Genomic DNA, 22,535 nt, shown 5'->3' on the forward strand with positions numbered 1-22,535 from the left:
TCAGGGAAATACAAATCAAAACCACAATGAGATTATCACTGTACACCTGTTAGGATGACTATTATAAAAAAGTCAAAAGATAGGAGGCGTTGGTGAGGATGTGAAGAAAAGGAAACCCCTATACACTGTTGTTGGGAACATAAATTGGTACAGCTACTATGGAAAAACAGTATGGAGGTTCTTCAAAAAATTAGAAATAGAACTACTATATGATCCAGTAATCCCACTTCTGGGTATATATCCAAATGACAAGAATCAATATTTTATAGAGCTATCTACACCTCCATATTCATTACAGCATTATTCATAGTAGGCAAGACATGGAAAGAACCTAAGTGTCCATTGACAGATGAATGTATAAGGAAAATTTTATATATAAATTACACACACACACACACACACACACACACACAAACACAGACACACATACACACTCCCTGGTGCCATGAGTTCAATTTTTTTGTTTTTTCATTTCACACATAATTGAGATCATGCAATATTTATCTTTCTGTGTCTGGGTTTTTCATTGAGCATAATGTCCTCCAGGTTCATCTATGTTGTTGCAAATGGCAGGATTTCCTTCTCTTTTAAGGCTGAATAATATTCTATTTCACTTATATGTGAAATGAAAAAAATAATGAACTCATAGTACCAGAGAGTAGACTGCTGGTTACCAGAGGCTGGGGGGTGAGTAGTGGGTGGGGGAAAAGGGGAGATTTTGATCAAAGGGTACAAACTTTCAGTTATAAGATGAATAAGCTCTGGAAACCTAATATACAGCATGGTGACTACAGTTAATAATAATGTATACTCAAAATTGCTAAGACAGCAATCTCAAATATTCTCACCACACATACATGTGCGTGCATGCGCACATGCGCACGCACACTCACACACACACACACACAGAAGGTAACTCTGTGAGATGATGAATTGTTAATTAGCTTGTTTTTGGTATTCATTTCATAACACATAAATTTATGAAAACATCACATTGTACAACATAAATATACACCTTTTTAACTTGTCAATCATACCTCAATAAAAAAATACAGTGAGGAATACATATGGTAGAGTCTTAATGCCACCAAAATGGTGTCCATTTTCCTCAATGCTTTTTTTGTAAGAATTTCAGTATGCTCAGAGTTCTGATTAGAAGATTCTGTAACCAAAGATTTATAAAATAAATAAAAGCAGTCATACATATTAAAAAATACAAGACTTTCTTGGTGATAAATCTTTGTGCACTTGCAGATCCTCTCAACCCCAGAACACTGCATACTATTTCATGTGTGTTAATCTCTAAATAACTATCTACAGTCCTCCCTTGGTATACACGGGATTGGTTCCAGGATCCCCCAAGGTTACCAAAATCCGTGGATGCTCTTATGTAAAATGGCATGGTACAGTCAGTTTTCCATATCCACGGGCTCTACATCTGTGGATTCAACCAACAGCGGACTGAAATTTGTTGAATCTGTGGATGCAGAACCCGTGGATTTGGAGGGCCAATTGCATGGAGTTTTGTGATGATCAAGAGTTTATCAGGGCTCATACATATCTACGTGTGTTTGCGCACGTGTGTGTGTGTGTGCATGCGTGCGATTTTCTGTGTGTACGTATTCATGACTACATTAGTATTTTTTTCTTTAAAACAAAGGCTCCTTCATAGGTAATACAAATGATACATTATGTGCAGAACAGAGCAACATCTGGTACACTGGTTTAACAGAGCATATCTAAACATTGTACTTATCATTATTCTTTACAGTTTCAATCAAATTAAATTCTTCTCCATGCTGGAAGGTCCAGAGTCACTTTTATGCCATCTCAAATGGGTGTCCTCCTAATTCACTCAAAAGTACCCTATTGGTTACCTGGATCCCTGGTCCCAGGGTTTGGTATTTCAGCCACTTCTCTTGACTATCCACTCTCACTCTCTTGGTGATCGTATCCACTCACACGGATTTAGCTACTATCTATGTCCTCATCACTTTCAAATGTCTATCTATCTCTAGCCCCAATATCTCCGTGAACTCCAGACTCCCATATCCAACTGCCTACCTGATGTCTCCATTTTGATATCTAATAGGTATTGAAACCTTACTATGACCAAAATTGAACTCCAGATATCCCAAACCCAGTCCTTCTACAGTCTTCTCCACTTTGACTGATGGCAAATCCATCTTATTTCAGTTGCTCTATTCACAGCCTTTGGAGTCATTGTTGAAGAATCATATTGTCATGCTCCTCTTCCTATTTATAAGCAAATTCAGGTGGTTTAATCTTTAGAAAAATAGTAAGTCTACATTTCTCATAAGCTCCACCACCGTTACCCTAATTGACGCTAACATCTTTCCTCCCTTGATCAACTTCAGTGGTCTCCTGATCTCCCACTACTCTTGCCATATTGCAATTCATTTCTCCACTTGGCAGTCTGAATGATTCTTTTAAATATAAGTCAGATCTCATTACTTCCATACTCTCAAACTGCTAATAGTTTCCCATCAGACTCTGAATAAAAGCCAAAGTCCATTCCAGGGCCTACAAGATCTACATGCTTTTGCCCGTGGCTACACCTCCAACCTCTTTTCCTATCACTCTCCCCGACCACTCACTGGCTCCCTTACTCTCCTTCAACTACAATACCACTTAGAAGACTCAGGGAATTTTGCATTTGCTGTTTCCATTGCTTGAAGTATCCTTGACTGAGATATGAACATGGCATGTTACTTCAGTTTAATCAAGTTTCTGGACAAAGGCCACCTCCACAAAGAGGCCTCCCTGACCACTATATGTAGTACTACAGTACCCTCTGTCATTCTCTATTCTCTTATCTTGCTTTATTTTTCTTCATAATACTCATGACTGAAGGGAATTATATTTTTGTCTGTTTTTCCCATGAAAATGAGAACTTTGTTTTATTCATAACTATAGCCCAAGGGTCCAGAATATGGTCAGTGCTCAATAATTACTTGTTCAGGAAATGAGTGAATGAATGAATGAACTGTATGATGAGTTATATCTTAAAATTATTTCATGATTATAAACATAAATACACAGTCGATCCTCATTATTCATGGATTCCATATTTGTGAATTTGCCTACTTGCTGAAATTTATCTGTAACCCAATCAATACTTGCAGTGATTTTGTGGTCATTCAGAGACATGCACACATGCAGAGTGGTGAAAAAATTTGAGTTGTCTTCGGTGCATGTTTCCAACTGAGGTTGAACAAGGGGACGCTGTGACTTCTTGTTTCAGCTCTCACACTGTAAACAAGTGTCCTTTTGCAACCTATTTAGTACCATATTTTTCTCATTTTTGTGCTTCTTTGAGTGGTTTTGCTTTTTAAAATGACCCCCAAGCACAGTGCTGAAGTGCTGTCTGGTGTTCCTAAGTGCAGGAAGGCTGTAATGTGCCTTACAGAGAATATACTTACGTTAAATAGGTTTCATTCGGGCGTGAGTTACAGTGCTGTTGGCTGTGAGTTCAATGTTAATGAATCAATCATATATATTAAATATGGTATCTTTAAACAGAAACATACATAAACAAGGTTATATATTGATTGCTTGATGAAAATTGTATGACCAGAGGCTCGCAGGAACCTAACTCTGTATTTCCCATAGAAGCAATGATTCAATATTCCCTAATTCAATGTTTACGATGACTTTATAGAACATAACTACTACAAGTAACAAGAATCAATTGTATATACCACACAGAAGACACAGAAAACACAAAAATACTACTGACAACAAATATTACTGTTACGTATATTATGATTAATAAAATTTGGATCTTATTGTCTATTATTTTATTTGAATTTACTATATTATTTGTATTCACCATGTCATTAAAGTTCATTGAAGGCTTCATTTGATTCAAAATATATTACATTATATGTATGTTCTATGATTCATTTTATTATTTATCTTAATTCTTAGCTCTTTTGGATATTTCCAATTATTCACTGTTACAAATAATGTTACAAATGAAATTTTTTTTTTTTTTTTTTTTTTGCGGTACACGGGCCTCTCACTGTCGTGGCCTCTCCTGTTGCGGAGCACAGGCTCCGGACGCGCAGGCTCAGCGGCCATGGCTTACGGGCCCAGCTGCTCCGCGGCATGTGGGATCTTCCAGGACCGGGGCACGAACCCGTGTCCCCTGAATCGGCAGGCGGACTCTCAAACACTGCGCCACCAGGGAAACCCACAAATGAAATTTTTGTGCATAAATCTTGGTACCCATTTCTGATCATCTTCTTAGGACAAATTAAATGTTTGCAATTAGTTTGAGGCTCTTGATACATTTTCCTTTCCGAAAAATTGAGATTATCTTGAACTTGGACCATTAATGCATATGTATCGCCCCTATACCACCTGCGTCAGTACTGAGTATGTGACAGTTTGTTTTTAAACTTTGTCACTTCAATAGCTGAAAAATTGTATATTATTGTTTTATGTGTATTTCTTCCATTACTGATGAGGTTGAATATTTTTGGTATGTTTGTCTTCTGAGAACATTCTGCCCATGTACCATTTGTCCACATGGATGGCACATGTATTAAAATTGTTTCTAATGAATTTCTAAGTTGGGATATTAACTGAAATAATTAATAGAAGTGTAAGATATAACTCATTTTCCTTTGAAGAACTCCTATTCAGTGTGATTTCTAATAGTAAAAGATACATGAATAAATGCCCAAATTAATTTACAGCATGCCCCACACTTCCATGGAATAGATAGCTGAAGAAAAAGTGATATATTTAAAACAAGGGATACAAATGTGCAACTCAGGGACTGTAAGTCCTTATACTATTAGAATTAAATAAACAAGTGTTTAGTTGGTGACCATATCCCTCAAGAAGGGTGAGCAATAGAGATATTCTTTGTTCATCACCACAGGGTGTGTTACTACTCTCTGTGAAAATGTAGAAGGAAAAATGAATTGAATGAAACCCTAAATCCTGACAATACCATTTTATATATTTATCAGTTTACTGTAGTTTTAAAGTAAAACAATAAGTGTTTGTATTTATACGATTTCATTGGGTGTTTCTAATGGTAATAATTAATTTCCCATTAAAATCCAGAATTTATTAAGGTTTATATTGCCTTCTCAGTTTATCTTAAATTTATGAGTAAAAATTTCATTTTTCATATCTTTTTCAACTATGTTTTTGATATTACTCTCAGTGTTGTTATAATGAAAAGAATAAGTGATATAGAAGTAGCCAAAATCTTAGCTCTTATTAATTGTGTGACCTTGAGCACTTTATTTAATGTTTCTGAGACTCAGTCTCCTTTTCTCTAAAACCAGGCTTACTGCAGTGCCAGGCACTTAGTAAGCCCTTTATAAATGGTAGTGGTTAATATTATCACTAGTATTAGGAAAAAATGCAAAATTAAGTGAAGAAGCAATAGCTAGCATAAACATTAGCCTTGGGTTTTGTGCTACAAATGCAAGCAGAATCCATTCCTTAAAAATGCACGTAAAAGAAATGTTTTATTATCATTTGTATTAGTTATTATAATATTTTAAATTCACACCTTTTTTATGTTCCCCTAAACATTTACTATTAATTATTTAGAACATTCAATTAAAACTATACATTTTTTCTTTTCTTCCATGTTTACACATACTAAGGACAAAGATATCCTATCAGAATAGGATAATGGAAATTTTATGGTCAACTCTTAAATGTGGAATAATAATTCTTCCATCAGAGCTTGGAGATGTCATTCAAAATGAGATGAGCCTATGTGATCACGTTTTTAGAGTCTAATTTCAAAAACACTATGAGATGGAAAAAAGTAAAAGAACATGTAAAGAAAAGAAAATTAATGACATCATATGTTATTTCAGAGTGCTTTATGATTTAACAAGTGAATTTTGACCTTCATTTTTTAAATGGGGCCGAACAAACATAAAAAACCTGATCAAAATCATCTGGAATTAATATCTTTATGCTAGCTTGAATAATAAATCATTATTTATATATAACAGTTTTCTCTTAAGGCATATCCACACTGAATATCTAATTTTATTATCATAATCACCTGAGGGATAAATATGACCATCTATATTTTTCAAATTAAGAAATGTTATGATACAATGAGGAAAAAGGCACTGAGAGGTTAAGTGGCAAAACTATGATCCAACAAGTAGGTACTAAAAAAGTTGAAACTAGAATATATATGTTATGATTCTCATCCTTGGCCATATTATTTCTAGCATGCGTCTCTTTCAGATATGACTGTACCAGAATTCTTTGCCACAGAGCTATTAGCTTCCAGTAGGAGTCAGGGTTTTTTTCCCCTCACTATTTCAATGACTCTTCTAATAGAAATGCCAGCTCCATTCTGACTGTTTTACGTGGAAATACTCTAAAGGAGTTTGGGTCATATAAAATTAGCATAAGTCAATATTATACTTGCTATTTACTATAATTTACCTCATCAACTTGTAGAATCCCAATTCCAGAAAAAGACCCAGTTAAATTCAAGAAATCACCCCAGCCACGTAGTCCCCTGTGTTCAAGACACGTTTGAAACGTGTAAAAAATGGAGAATGGGGGCAGCTTATTAGGTAGATCTGATACTGTTCTTTCCTCTTCCAAAATCACCAACCCTAATATCCCTAAACCAGATTCATCCTTATTGATGAATCCATCAAAAGAACTGGTAGTGGTAAAAACTGCAGTGACAGCAACCAAGTTGCTTACCAGATTCTACCAATTTCCCCTGGTGGTACAAGGGAATCTCCACTCAGGACAGGAGCCACCTCTTCCTATGATTCTGCCATGGTGGCAGAGAGCTGGTTTTTTCTTCATTTCTTTCACTCTTCCCTCTTCCCTTACTCTCCCCTCTCTACCTTGACATTACTACTTAACATCAGTCCCTAAACCTCTTGCATCAAATATGTCCCTGTGTTTTACTTCAGGAGTCAATCACATTTTAACATTTGCTGTATGAATATTCATTTTTCACCTAACAAGACTGTATCCACAAGGAGATTAAATGAGCAATATTCCCACATATCCTCTTTCCTGACATTGAAGCAAAGACACAATGATAACAATGAGAGCAGTGACAGGTTCTTGGTGAAAATTTTACCTCAGGATGTGCTCAGGACATGTTAGGACTCAATGATATACAAGACAGCATAATATTGACAACAGCTATGGAAAAGAAACATTCACCCTGAATGTTTACATGGCATATAATGTGCTTGGTGATTTTCTTAACTTTTTTTTCCTTTTTAATACTAGAGTGTACCCATCCACTCTCAGACTAAAGGACACTTTGACAAAATCCTTAAGTAACATACAACTTGCTGAAAAACAGTAATTATTTACAGTAACATCAGATCAACTCTGACAGCAGTTATTTATACAATGCATGTGATCATTATAACTAAGCACAGGTAAAAACAAGAGGACCTTTTGAATTAAAACGTAATACCTTTCTCACTTTTCACCATTCATTACACATTTTAAAAATACAAATGACCGCCTATTAAAAAATGCTTTGTTAAAGCATATATCCCTGGTGCACACAGGTGACCAGCTGAATTTTCACAAACTGAACACACCCATGTCACCAGGATCCAGATCAAGAAATAGAATGTGACCAGTACCCCAGAGGCCTTCACATGTTCCCTTCCAGCCATTAACCCACCCCAAAACTAACCATTTATAATGATTTCTAACATCCTATTGACAGATTAGTTTTGCCTTAAACAGCTACTTTTAAAGAAAACATTTTGAAGACCTGGACGCAATGTATAAGAAGTTGAAATTAAGTATCTGCAGATATATTTTAGCTATTTTAAGTATCCAGAAAGTTTCACTGGGGTTAAATAAAGATGGCAGCTAAGATCAGGTGGAGGTTTCAAAATCATTCACTGAGCTGAATTTACTATGCCAATACTGTGTTAGATTCTCCCTTGAAAAAGTAAACTATGATAACATACATTATTTCCGAAAGCATCATGCCAGGATGCAGCCAGGATGCAAAAGAGTACAGGATATTGTAATGCAAAAGAGTATAGGATCAAGCACCAAACTAAGAAGCTCAAGTAAGTACTATGGTAGAAGAGGGGAAGTGAGAGACGCCTGAAAGCCAAAGCAGTTGGGGAAGCCTTCATAGAGGGCCATCAAAAGATACATACATTAGGCTCAAAAGGGCTGAGAGAAGAGGGGGGAATTTCAGTTTAGAAAAACACAGAAGCCTAGGCTCTGAGACAGGCTGGGCCATGAAGTGGGTGTGAGACAGATGAGCTATGCATACAGTTCTCTAGCAGAAAGAGATTCTGGGTTGCAAAAGCTAAGGTACCCTAACAAATGCCTATAAGTCTATAAAAAATAGCTGATTTATATTGAAGCATTTTACTCAAGTACAAATGGCCATGGTCTCTGCTTCCTTTCACTGTTCCCTGAAGATACGAATGTTTTCAATAGTTTCCTGTAGAAATGAAAATTAATTATAGGGTTTATATGTTATGAATTAAAAACACTGTTTCGTAATGACTAGATTACTGACCAGTAAGAAAATATGACTCTCTTTCCTAAGTCCTTTTGACATTTCAGGTTGAAAATATATTTTCTATGCATGTGTTGGACCTCTTGTGATTTGTACTATTTTAAAGAAATTCACTTTGTTTAAAAAAAAAAAATTGGACCTAAGTGTCCATTGACAGATGAATGGATAAAGAAGACGTGGCACATATATACATGGAATATTATTCAGCCATAAAAAGAAATGAAATTGAGTTATTTGTAGTGAGGTGGATGGACCTAGAGTCTGTCATATAGAGTGAAGTAAGTCAGAAAGAGAAAAACAAATATCGTGTGTTAACACATATATATGGAATCTAAAAAAAAAAAAAAAAAAAAGAATGGTTCTGAAGAACCTAGGGGCAGGACAGGAATAAAGACACAGATGTAGAGAATGGACTTGAGGACACGGGGAGGGGGAAGGGTAAGCTGGGACGAAGTGAGGGAGTAGCACTGACATATATACACTACCAAATGTAAAACAGATATTTAGTGGGAAGCAGCCACATAGCACAGGGAGATCAGTTCTGTGCTGTGTGACCACCTGGAGGGGTGAGATAGAGATGGTGGGAGGGAGGGAGATGCAAGAGGAAGAGGATTACTGTAGCTTTGTAGTATAGTCTGAAGTCAGGGAGCCTGATTCCTCCAGCTCCGTTTTTCGTTCTCAAGATTGCTTTGGCTATTCGGGGTCTTTTGTGTTTCCATACAAATTGTGAAATTTTTTGTTCTAGTTCTGTGAAAAATGCCAGTGGTAGTTTGACAGGGATTGCATTGAATCTGTAGATTGCTTTGGGTAGTAGAGTCATTTTCACAATGTTGATTCTTCCAATCCAAGAACATGGTATATCTCTCCATCTATTTGTATCATCTTTAATTTCTTTCATCAGTGTCTTATAATTTTCTGCATACAGGTCTTTTGTCTCCTTAGGTAGGTTTATTCCTAGATATTTTATTCTTTTTGTTGCAATGGTAAATGGGAGTGTTTTCTTGATTTCACTTTCATATTTTTCATCATTAGTGTATAGGAATGCCAGAGATTTCTGTGCATTAATTTTGTATCCTGCTACTTTACCAAATCAAAAATAAATAAATAAATAAGAGGAAGAGGATATGGGGATATATGTATACATATAGCTGATTCACTTTGTTATACAGCAGAAACTAACACACCATTGTAAAGCAATTATACTCCAATAAAGATGTTAAAAAAAGGAATAATAACAGTACCTGATGAAAATATAGCAAATATTTGAAAAACCATACTGAAAAAGAAACCTCATTTTCATTACTGGAAATGGCTATATCACCAACCCATTACTTTAAAAACTGACAAATAAAGGGAATAAATTGAACATTTAGCCTAACTTTCCTGTATGAGCTATATTTCAGCAAAGCCAATAGTTGCTGAGGAAAGTCTTTTACAGAACATTTCTAGCCAATAAATGCAGAAAGTATAGTAAAATTAGAAAGTCACCATTCTGCAACCTCTAATAAAATAATGGATCAGGGCAATAATCATCGTAGGTGCTAAGACCACTAGGTGAAATTTGATAAGGAACTTTATAAGAAAGAAATCAGGCTGACACCATCTGAAAGTGGAACATCCAATATTATGTCTCTTCATGTGATACAACAAAAAGTACATAGCACTTGCTTCCAAAAAAAAAAGAAAGAAAAGAAGAATAAAACAAAGAAACACTGCTCTAATCAAGCCTCCAGTTCTAATTTCTCATGTACAAGAAATAAGGAGGTTAGCAAAAAAGTTAAACACCAGAAGAAACCAATCAACCACATTCAGAATCCAGCACATTCTTCACGATAATTAACTTGGTTTATTCAATAAACAATAGCATTTTTTAACAAAAAAAGGAGAGACAATTATAAATTAAAAGAGTTAAAAATATAAAAACCAAATGCGATGTGCACATTTTGTTTGCACCCTGATTCAAATAAACTAACTCTAAAAAACACTTTTGAAATAATCAAGGAAACTTGGACTGGGTATTAGATAATGTTAAGAAATTGTTCATTATGTTAGGTATGGTAATGGCATTGATTTGTGTTTAAAAAAATATGTCCTTATATGTCAGACATATATTATGCATATAATGTGCATAATAAACTAGTAACTCTAGTTAGATGATAGGATAGTTGGGGTTTTCTTTAAAGGCTGAAATATACCTGCAAAAACACTATCACCGTCACCAGTAGCAGTAGTAGTAGTAGTAGTAGTGGTAGTAGCAGTAGGGATGGGAAATAAGACTAACAAAATGTTTTATAATATGGAAACTGAATACTAGGTACACTAGGGTTCATCATATTTTTCTCTGTAATTCTGTTTATATTTGAAAATTTCCATAATAAAAATAATTTAAGCCTCAAAAAAAAATTGGGGTGACCTGGTGAGAGTAAGGAAGAAAGTATATCAAACTGGAAAATGTATGAATTAGACTCCCTAAAACTTAATATTCCTCTCAATTTTTATAAGATTTTTATGGTGTCAATATGATAGAATGTAATTCATTCAGCAAAATTATTTATTTGAAATAGTGTAGGAAAGGTCCAAAAAAAGCTAAACAAACAATTTAACTTTTTTATTAAAATGATATAGTGGTACAATGTATACTCAGTTTTATTCAGACTGCTAACATCTAAGTAAGGTCAATTCTATTGACATTCTGTTAACATTGGTTTATTATCATTCTGTGCTTCTAAAAAGTTAGACCAAAACACAAAGTTGTTTTTTTAAAAAAAAATTTATTGGAGTATAGTTGCTTTACAATGCTGTGTTAGTTTGTACTGTACAGCAAGGTGAATCAGCTATACGTATACATATATCTCCTGTTTTTTGGATTTCCTTCCCCTTTAGGTCACCCCAGAGCACTGAGTAGAGTTCCCTGTACTTTATAGTAGGTTCTCAAAAGTTATCTATTTTATACATAGTATCAATAGTGTATATATGTCAATCCCCATCTCCCAATTCATTCCATCCCCCCCTTCCACCTTGGTATCCATACATTTGTTTTCTATGTCTGTACCTCTATTTCTGCTTTGCAAATAAGATCATCTATATCATTATTTTAGATTCCACATAATATGCGTTAATATACGATATTTTTCTGACTTACTTCACTCTGTATGACAGTCTTTAGGTCCATCCACATCTCTACAAATGACCCAATTTTGTTTCTTTTTATGGCTGAGTAATATTCCATTGTGTATATATGTGCCACATCTTCTTTGTCCATTCCTCTGTTGATGGACATTTAGGTTGTTCCATGTCCTGGCTATCGTAAACAGAGCTGCAGTGAACACTGGGGTGCATGTATCTTTTTGAATTATGGTTTCCTCTGGGTATATGCCCAGTAGTGGGATTGCTGGGTCATATGGTAGTTCTATTTTTAGTTTTTTAAGGAACCTCCATACTGTTCTCCATAGTGGCTGTACCAATTTACATTCCCACCAACAGTGCAAGAGGGTTCCCTTTTCTCCAAACCCTCTCCAGCATTTATTGTTCCAAAACAGAAAGTTGAAATCTGCTAGGACATCCTATGGTTTTGTACTTTCTCACATCTTGAGTCCTATGAGTTACTGTACATTGAATGCTCTAAAAACAGTAGGATTTTGTCCCATAACTCAGAAGATTTTTCAATAAAACAGTAGATAGTATAAAAGTAATTTTTTTTGTTCAGTCATTAGAATTAAAGATGTTTCAGCAGTTAGATATTACGTTAAGACAGTTGGCTGCCATTAGTTCCTATGAGACTTTTAATCCTTACTGTTCACCATAAACCTTTATGGTTTGGCAGTCTCCATAAGTTTAGATATTCTCCATTAAGAGCTCGATTGTTTCCAATTTTAACTTTCTCCATGAAAGAAGTAAAATATGGACCAGGAAATATTGTTAAGTCATGGTGTCTTCTTTGTTCTAACTTATCTTGTTTCTCCTCTTGTATTTACAGTAAACAGTAATTTTCAGGTTGCTATTCTCAACTTGTCAACTTCCCATAATGCCTTATTTTGAAATACGCCTGCTGTACTAAAAGGATATACAATGATTCAATGTAGTAAACATTTATTGAGCATTTACTTCTCTCTGAGATGCTGAGCTAGCACTGAGTCTGTTGGGACAAATGGGGCATATTCCTTGCCACTGAGGTACTCAACCTAGGAGGTACAGAGAGAAGCATACAATGAAATAAAAAATGCAAATGTGGCAGGTGCTGTATTACTAATAAAGCTAAAGTACTGCTGTGACTCAGAGAAAGGAAAGGGTATTTCTGTCAAAATGGGGATAGAGAGACTGGAGTACTATATAGAGGAAGTGGCATTCATACTCCAGTAAATCTTTTATTTGGTCAGAGTTGATTTTCTATGTTTTCCAATATGTGAGCATGAATCTCTGTTGTATATTTTAGACCACAAAGGAAGGAAAAGTGGAGCTGAAATGTATGTAATAAAACAACAGACAAAGGTCTGCAAACCTTCATTGACTGTGTGATCGTGGGCAATTCCTTCGTGATTCTGGGCCTCAGTTTTTCAACTGTAAAATGATGAATTTGGACTAAATGCCATCTTGGGTCTCTTTTAGCAGGGACAAGATGATCTCTAAAGCTTCTGCCAGCTCTGGAGTTTCAGAAAATGTTGTTTTGTTTTTTTGCATTCCCCCAACTTTTTTTTAACTCTGCTATGATTTTACTTTTCCTTTATCTCATAGATTTTTCCCTACAATATTTCCTCTAATCTAAACTTTCATCATGATTAATCCTGTGAAGAAGTCAGAGTGGGTAAATAGCTAATCAGAGTTACTAATATAGCATGGAAAGATGGCAGATTATCAAAAGGTATGGTTGGTCATTAAAATTTATAATAGTTGATTTAAATCATAAGAAATTAACACGGCTTATAGAAAACTTAACCAACTTTTATTTTCTAGGATGGCAGTAATTTAACTGAAGTGAAACCCATTTTGGAGGTATGCAAAACCTTAGGATTAATAGTCCCTTCAAATACATTAATATAATTTTCTCCTGCTGAATGGAATAGTTTTAATTAAACTTTACTAACCCTTTTGGTTTAATCCCTGGAGCTGACCTATAAAACACTAGAGGTTTTACATCAAACTGTAAAAATCCTCAAAGCCGAAAGTTAAAGTGATAGCCACAGGGTGGGGAAAAACAATGAAGGATTTACAAACTAGGTCTAGTAAACCAGCAATGCTTTATACAATACAGATCTATATATCTATTATATCTAATTATAAATACATATATAATCTTTAAAATTATTCATTAGGGAAAAGGTAATGGTGGTTTATCAAATAAATTTTCAATATTTTAAAGGCATTAGATTCTCTATAGCAACCACTTTTTTTCTCTCTAAAGACTCATTGGTATGTCAAACAGGAATGAGAGGACCTGCAGATTTATAATTTAACTTGGAAGAAAATGACGAGAGAAATATTATTTTATGAATTCCACTGGTAATAAAATTCCATTGTACTGTTTGATTCTGAACTTCATAAGGGCGGCTTGCCTCCCACACTCTCTGCAATAATAACTAAATAGATAAATAAATAAGTGAAACCAAAGCAAAACCAAACCACTCTCCAATTCTTTAGGCAATGCTTCATAAACGTTTCCCACCCAAGAGCCCCTAATGGAAGAGAAGATTGAACATGCTCCCCAAGGGATCTGCGGCAAGTGTGAAATTTCTTTGAAGTCATCTGTTTTATTTTAAAAATTCATGTGAATTTTGCATTCCACTCCATAATATATATCTGTGTTAATGTAAAATGATGTGTTTTCTCCCAATATCTTTGAGTTACTGAGCTCTAGGAAAATATGCTAAGTTTATACCATAGCTTTGCATCGTCCAAGATGCACACAATTTTAGAAGGTTAGCTTAACAAGGAACGAAGGCAATTTATAAAATACGTTTTCTCATGAATCCCACGTATTTCTTACTTTCAGTTTTCTTTTCACTTCAAGGTAATTTTTTTTTCTTTGTCAGTTAATTTGAGGTCTATAACTTTAGTACTGAGCTGAAATACATTTATTTGCTATAGCAGACAGAAAAGATCCTTATTCTATCAAAATAGGTACTTGGGTTTTAATAATCAAAAAACACAGAAGGGGGGAGGGATACATTAGGTGTATGGGATTAATAGATACACACTATTATATATACAATAGATAGGCAACAGGGATTTACTATATAGCACAGGGAATTATATTCAATAGCTTGCAATAACCTATAATGGAAAAGAATCTGAAAAAAGATATAGGTATATATAACTGAATCACTTTGCTGTACACCTGAAACTAACACAATATTGTTAATCAACTATACTTCAAAAATAAAAATAAAAAATAAAGAGAGAATTTTCAAAGGTATAAGAAAAAAAACAAAAGAAGATATTAGTAATCATACAATTATTCTTGAAATATGAGTTATATAACTGAATTAGTTTCATCTTATCTGTATCACTCCAGTTTAAAAAGACAGGTACTTTTTTCTTTTTGTAGGCAATCATTTCACAAGGAGATTGTCCAAAATCATGGAAAATGAATTAATATATAGTGTTGATTTATTTTTATTTTTGCTGGTTGGTTGTGAATATAGATATGCTTGCTATATACACAGTACTGGAGGTGACAGAATGTGATTCAAACAGGACTGAAATCTGTATTAAGCAAAAAAGACTAGTTAGACTTAGACACCAAGGAAAAGTATTTAACTATAAATAAGAAGTTAAGTGGCTTGACCTTTCACACCACATTCTGTTTTTTCTTGCAAACTAAATTCACAAGTATTTTGTTCTAAGGCTTTAGTAGCAAAACATTAAAAAAAAATAAGGAAATGGATTCTGAACAGTGATTTGACAAATAATAGTCAATTGTCTTAGAGGACAGGGCAGGTAAGATTTCCAGGCATATGATGCAGGATGAAATTGTACACAGAGACAGAATTATTAGAGAGGAATAAAAACGGCTCAAGAGAAAATACTTCTGAACACATGAGAACTAGAAGGAAATGAAAGGGGGATGCAAGCAGGCAGAATGTACTTAAGAACTTGTTGAGTTACAAACTCTGAGTCTAAATTTCATAGGGAAATAAAAAGAACTAGTCAAAATAACTTGAGAATGGGGATTGCCGCAGCCCAAACACAAAGATAGGAAGAGGATTTCTGGCAAGTCTTTCGAATACAATGGCAGGAAGACTACACGAAAGCAGAAATAAGCAAAATACAACAGAGAGGTTTTGCTCTTGAAATGGATAGGAAGAAAGAAGTTGGTGATATCGTAAAAGAAAAATATGAAAGGATTTGCCAAAAGCCCAGATGTAGGAAACAAACAAATAGAACTGAGTATAATACATAATTGGCTGAGACTAGAGAAACTATAGGTACCCTTATGACTGTTCTCTTCCAACAAGACAATAGCAACAACTGTAATATTCATTAAATTAAAGGAATTAAAGAAATTTCATTAACTTCATTAAATTCAAGAAATATGTTGAAGATGTGATCAACAATACCAGACTGGCAGAGATGATCACTGAACAATATTACACAAACGACTTTCTGGGTTTTATAGACACACTTTTTTTCTCCTTCAACGGACACTAACAGGTTTATATGGTTTGTAATAAACTCGGGAAACGTATATGCTTTTGAGTCCTTACTGAAAGTCCTCGGAGTTATAGAGAAGCAGAATTACTATAGTGTAGTTTCAAATATAAGATTTACGGCCTACTCTTCTTATCCAAGAGGAAAAATGTACTTCTCCACATACATCACCTCACTTTCAAAAAAGGTTTCCTTGACCCTTCCTCCTTTCTTTCACTTTTCAACTTCTTCTAAAAGTAGACAATACTTACTAACCAACAAAGCTAATCCGTTCGAATTAAAGTCTTGGAGACATTTTTGTTCCTCCTCTCCTCTTCTTCACTGGTGCCAGGTTCTGCCCATTCTAGTCCTTAAATGATGCCCTGCCACCTATCTCATCAAGATCAGACTGCTTACCATGACACTGAAGTCTCTGAAATGGCTACCTTACTGCTTCAGCCTGATAGTCAATGACTCTTTCACCATCCTAATACATTCCGCCACTGTGCCTTCTCATATTGTCTATTGTCTGCTCTCTGGACAGCATACCCCTTTTCCATGTCAGTAAAAATCCTATTCTCATGCTTCACCCTGTTGGCCTCCTCTTATCTATCCATTCAAAGTTTCTTTCTCTCTCATCTAAACCACAGTCCATTATCTTTTCCTGTAGCACTTCTCATATTCATCTTTGTTTTATAAAGTATTTGTGTATATGTCTTTTCTTCCCTTCTAGATTTTGAACAAATTCAAGCAAGAACTATCTCACAATCATTTTGATATCACCAACAGCCCCAGAGTATGGTTCCTTTGCAAATAATATACACTTAAGTATTTATGAATTGAAAAAAAATATACTATTTGATCAGAGATATGAGAGCTTCAATAACCTAGAGCGCTAAAAAATAAAGTTGGTCAGAAGCAGGTCATTAAAACACACTATGCTGTCATATACAAGCTAACGGAAACTATCTTCCTGCTTTTCTTATATCAGTAACCAAATAAAAATTACGATTAATGCTTATAGATTATTTAATCCTACTGTTTAAAATATTTACTTAGACAAGATGTAGTCTCCAAGCAGTTACAAATCAATTACCTTTGCTTGCACTTTCCACATGTTCCAGTTCTTCAGGAAATTTCAGGATATCCCGGTATTTTTCCTCACAAATTTCAGCAATAAAATGCAAGAGGGTTGTCTTTTGATCTGCTGATTTAGTATCTCGGATCTGGAATGGAATAACGACAATATTTTTAGTATGTTTTAATAATATATAGAGAGAGACTTTTTCTTTTTTTAAAATTATTATTACTTATTTATTTATTTTTGGCTGAGTTGGGTCTCTTCGTTGCTGCACGCGGGCTTTCTCTAGTTCTGGCGAGCGGGGCCACTCTTCCCTGCAGTGTGCGGGCCCCTCATTGTGGTGGCCTCTCCCATTGGAGAGCACGGGCTCTGGGCGCACGGGCCTCAGCAGCTGTGGCCCACGGGCTCCAGAGTGCAGGCTCAGTAGTTGCGGCGCACGGGCCCAGTTGCTCCATGGGCATGTGGGATCCTCCCGGACCAGGGATTGAACCCATGTCCCCTGCATTGGCAGGTGGATTCCTAACCACTGCGCCACCAGGGAAGCCCAAGAGACTTTTTCTTAAACAAGAGAAATAAATGAATAAATGAACTCAATTCATTGTAACTAATTAAAATTTTTTTTTAAATGTCTGGGGTAGTTCCTACTGGGGTCTAGTGACAATGCTCTGGATTTTAAAATGAACTCCACATTTTAAAAGAGAGAAAGATGACCGAAAAAAGTAAAAAATTAAACATGAATCCGTATTTCTTAAAATGTCTAGATTATTATGGCAAAATGAACTATTCTTTTCATGAGAAAAGAACATTCACTTAAGTATTGATAATATTAGTCCAAGTCAATGTGTGTTTATGTTATCAGCATTCTGTTCTTTGCTTTATCACAGAAATATATTCTTGAAAGCTTGATTCGTCTGTGAGGTAATATTTATTTCTGGCCATTGCTGATGCAAATGAATGTAAAAGAGCAAGCACATTTTACCCTCGTTTACTTGCATGGGCCATCAAAAAAGAATAACTGAAGGCTTTTTATGCTGATTTATAAACAGAATCTGACCACACAATTGTGATAATATGTCAAATTTTATTTGCCTGCCTACACATTGTATCTTCTTTTCAGAGACTCTAGAAAAGGGATGCTGCGGTTAGAATGATAAAAGTCTTTAAAGTATAGGACCAAAAAAAATCTATGATGAGAATCTAAGTGTTTTCTTTAATATAACTCTCATACTAGACTAAGCTGCAAATAAAATCAAGGATTTACTTCAAAACAAAGGATAAATATGGTATAAAGTATCAACTTTTCTCATTCTATTGGATGATTTAATTCTATAATCCTTAGATGACGGGTTTGTCCACTGATGTTCATACTGATTTGGGGTTTTCAGCTTTAAGGATTACTGTTTAGAATAAATGAATATTCTTTGCAAATAGGTTTATGAAAAGGCTGTGGAGGATATTTAGGTAATTACAGAGTAATTTAATCCTTATTGTTTTAGTATCTAAGGAAAAAAATCGTATTTAATCAATCAGTCCCATACTTTTTGTGCTACAGCTTTCTAACAACTGTTACGTTCCAATGATATGAGCAACTTAAGAGAAATGTTAGTCTTCAGGCTCAAAACAAACAGCCACAGGAAGCATGATGCTGATAACTGAAGTGGCCACAATGATTTCTTTTAGAATTTCTGGGATTACTATTTATCCCATGTAGGTAAAATATTTAAAATTTTGCATTATTATGCTGATCCACCAAACACTTTTAAGTACTACAAGGTTGAAATGACACAATTCAAGAACGAGCTATAAGAACAAAAACCAACAAAAACCTCAAGGGCAACTTGTCTTAAGTAAGGCTTGCAGCTGTAGAAGAATCAATGGGAGGTTCACTTTCCTAAAGAGAGGCCTTTACCGGAGATTGCAGTGTTATATGTTCACAAAGTGCATCCCCTTCAGAATATGCTGAATATTCCAAGTAATAAGGAAATAAACATTTTCTTTTTTTCTTACAAATTAATTGAATTCCTAAATCCTAAAAACATTAGGAGCTTAGGGAAACTGAAGGCATATCTTCCTAAAGGAAAGGCAATTGATCTATATTTTGTGAATTCTATGGAAACAAATTATTTACACATACGCATACACACACACACCCCAACTACAAAAACCCACCCAATTTTTTAGGACACTAAATTGTACAAGTATATCATAATTTTTTTTTTAAATGCACATGGCGAATACAAGAAAGGAAAACACAAAAATAGAAAAATAGCACTGTGCTCATATGGCAATCTTCTGGGTGATTTAAAAATTTCCTTTTTGACATGCATGCTTATAAGTGCTTAATTTTCAGAAACTGTATTTGATAAATATTTATCCAGAAGGAGGGCCATAAATTTAATTCCTGTTAAAAAATTTAGTAGAGTCAATGGTTACATTTTTAAAAGATAAACAATACATAACATTTATATCATTAACTATTAAATATCTTTGTCGAAATCAGAAAGAGGGGTAGACAGAGTATGCATGTATTTTTTTAGAATTGTAACATTCCCTTCAAAGCAGGGACAAAGATGGCCAAGTGCCTATCCTGTCAAGCTGAGAAATACCTTGGTATGGTAGACAAACTGCTAAATTTGTATTGCAATATTTATTTTTTACATAACCTTAACACCAGGAGTTCATCTTAAGGTTTCAAACTGGCAGGGAATATGTGGTCTTTCAAATTTTTCTTTATGTGCATGATACTTAGACCAATCATTTACAAATGAATATATTTATATTATATATATATTTAATGTATATATAAAGGGAATTCCCTGGCAGTCCAGTGGTTAGGACTCGGCACTTTCACTGCTGTGGGCCCGGGTTTGATCCCTGGTCGGGGAACTAAGGTTCTGCAAGCCATGCGGCGTGGTCAAAAACAAATGAATATATAATATTAAAATATAAAGGCAAAGCATTTTTACTTATTAAAGTATATTTACTTTGTATTATCATGTCTTCAGTCTCTCTTACCACATCTACATGATCCACACATTAGCCATCATCTCTCTCAGGACCTATTGTGTGGTTCGATGTCAAGTACAGAAGGCAATTAAGAACATTCACCTTCATCACTTCTAATGGCTAATGGCATTTATGCAATAATTTGCCCTTCCAAGTGTACTAGCTGGATATAGACATCTCTCGGGTTAGTACAAAGGTAATCTAACCTGAGTATGTTCAGAATCACTTCCAAAGTGTTTGGGTTAGTTTATTAAGAAATAAAATTTTCTTCCCTTCGATATCGGGTTAACTCAAAATTATGTTATTTTTACATTAACATCAAATATTCCAATAATACTTGTCCAGTTTGCCAGAGTCTCACTGGTAGCTATTCCGTAAGTATTTCAAGGTTCACTCCAGCCAGGAGCCAAGTGCCATTTTGCATCGTAGACTGTGCTTTCCCTCTCACCAGCTAGGCAGGGGTATGAGATAGATATAGGACTTCTCTTTATAACATGCAAAAGGATGAACAAAATGGTCACCCTATAATCCTCTGTCTTGTATATATTTTCAAACAATAAAAACACAAACAGTAGTTCCAGAAATTGGAATTATTTGAAAAACTAACATTTTATAATATCTTAATAAGGTGAGTTATTAACGAATGATAACAAAAAAAGAGTAGTTCACTATATTCACTGATAAAGTGCCATCAGTTAATAAACCATATAGCAATTTTAATTATAATCCTCTGAACAATAAACGTTACACATAAAGATTAATAACTGAATTTATACTAACTGTATCTACCTAATCTTTAATAACTTTCTGAAATGGTACATGAATACAAAATACCTTTAACAAATTAACACCTATTTCTCTAGCAAATTCTGATCATTTTTTTCTAATAAACAGGACTGCTATATTATGAAAGATAATATTTATATGTGATGTGTTCAAATACATTTCCAAAACTTCAGTTAGGCAGATAGCAAAATATCTGAATAACTAATTGCCTTGTAAAAGATTTTTTTTATTTTGAATACTCTCATTCAAGCCTGAAAACCTGCAGTCTCTACCCTGTTTTTGAAATCAGGAGGTTTGAACACACAGAAGCCAGCACACAGCCAGAGAGCCTGAGCAAACAACATTTTAATCATCTACGTCAGTCACACACAATCTTTCTTCGAAGGACCCCTTCTATAGGTAATTTTCCCTTCTACTGAGATCTTAAGCCTATTTCTTCTTGCTCTGTCGTCAGTGGAAACTGAAAATAACTGGTTGCTATCCTCTGTATAACCACCTCTCAGAGAATGAAAGCTCCCTTCTCAGGTGTCCTGTTCTCTTAAACCAAACAATTTCAGTTCATTTAACCTCGCCACACAGGAGTTAGTTTTCAAATGTTTAATTTTGTTAGGATGATTAGAACCCATTCAAAGTTTCCACTGCAAAGTCTCCCTTCAGCTACTAGAAAAGCACACAAACTTCTTGGTTTTACATTTAAGGCCCTTTTAGAGCTGGCCCTTGCCTACCTTTCTAATGTGTCCCCTGCTGCTTCCTGGGGTCTACCCTTCACTTCAGTCTGATTACAACTGCTTGAACATACCATGCAATGTCATACCACTGTGCTTTTGTACATCTTGCTCTCTCTCTAGACGCTCCTCTTTTTTTTTTTTTTTTCTATCTGCCAAGTGAATACCTACTCAAATTTCAAGACTACTCAACTACCCCCTCCTTTCTGAAGACTCCTCTAAGGAGTAATTGATGCCTTCCTTTACCATATTCCTTCACTATAAACATTTCAACACAGTAGTTTCTTCCAGTCAGTATGAGCTCTTTCAAGGGAAGAGACCCTGTTTTACTAATTTTTATTATCCACGGTACCTAGGAGCATGCTAGGACATACCAGGGAGGCAATCAATGTTTTCTGAATGAAGACTTCTCTCCACTTGCGTGGGCTATAGAGCAATACTTCTAAATTCAACTCTACTCTTGTTAAGTATGTGTGTGTACATACATATACATATACATTATATATATATATATGTATGTATATATATATATATATATATAGATAGATATATATATATATATATATACAGAGAGACTGACCCCAAAGCCCAGACTCTTCCAGGACACCATATTTGTTGAGAGTTATGTGAGAGTGAATGCCAGAATAAAGTTACAACGTGCCCCTTGGGAAATGAAGCACTATACGTTTATAAAGGGAGACAGGAGCAAAGCGATTATGAATGTAGAAGTACATTCGATGATCCACTGTGGGCTGGACACTAG

General features: G+C 34.9%; 1 protein-coding gene across 2 annotated transcripts in view; it reads right to left on the reverse strand.

Annotated features, from left to right (window-relative positions):
• DIAPH2 (diaphanous related formin 2) overlaps positions 1–22,535 on the reverse strand; it is an 890,878-nt gene that overhangs the window by 402,566 nt on the left and 465,777 nt on the right. For both annotated transcript variants that reach the window (XR_012329281.1, XM_073799281.1), the window contains exon 23: positions 17,271–17,400. Coding sequence is in view for 1 of the 2 variants with exons in the window: in XM_073799281.1 (XP_073655382.1) it covers positions 17,271–17,400 (130 nt within the window). In the remaining variant the exon portion in view is untranslated. The remainder of the gene's footprint in view (positions 1–17,270; positions 17,401–22,535) is intronic.

Source organism: Tursiops truncatus, chromosome X, assembly GCF_011762595.2.
Source record: "Tursiops truncatus isolate mTurTru1 chromosome X, mTurTru1.mat.Y, whole genome shotgun sequence".
NCBI classification, from domain to species: Eukaryota; Metazoa; Chordata; class Mammalia; order Artiodactyla; family Delphinidae; genus Tursiops; species Tursiops truncatus.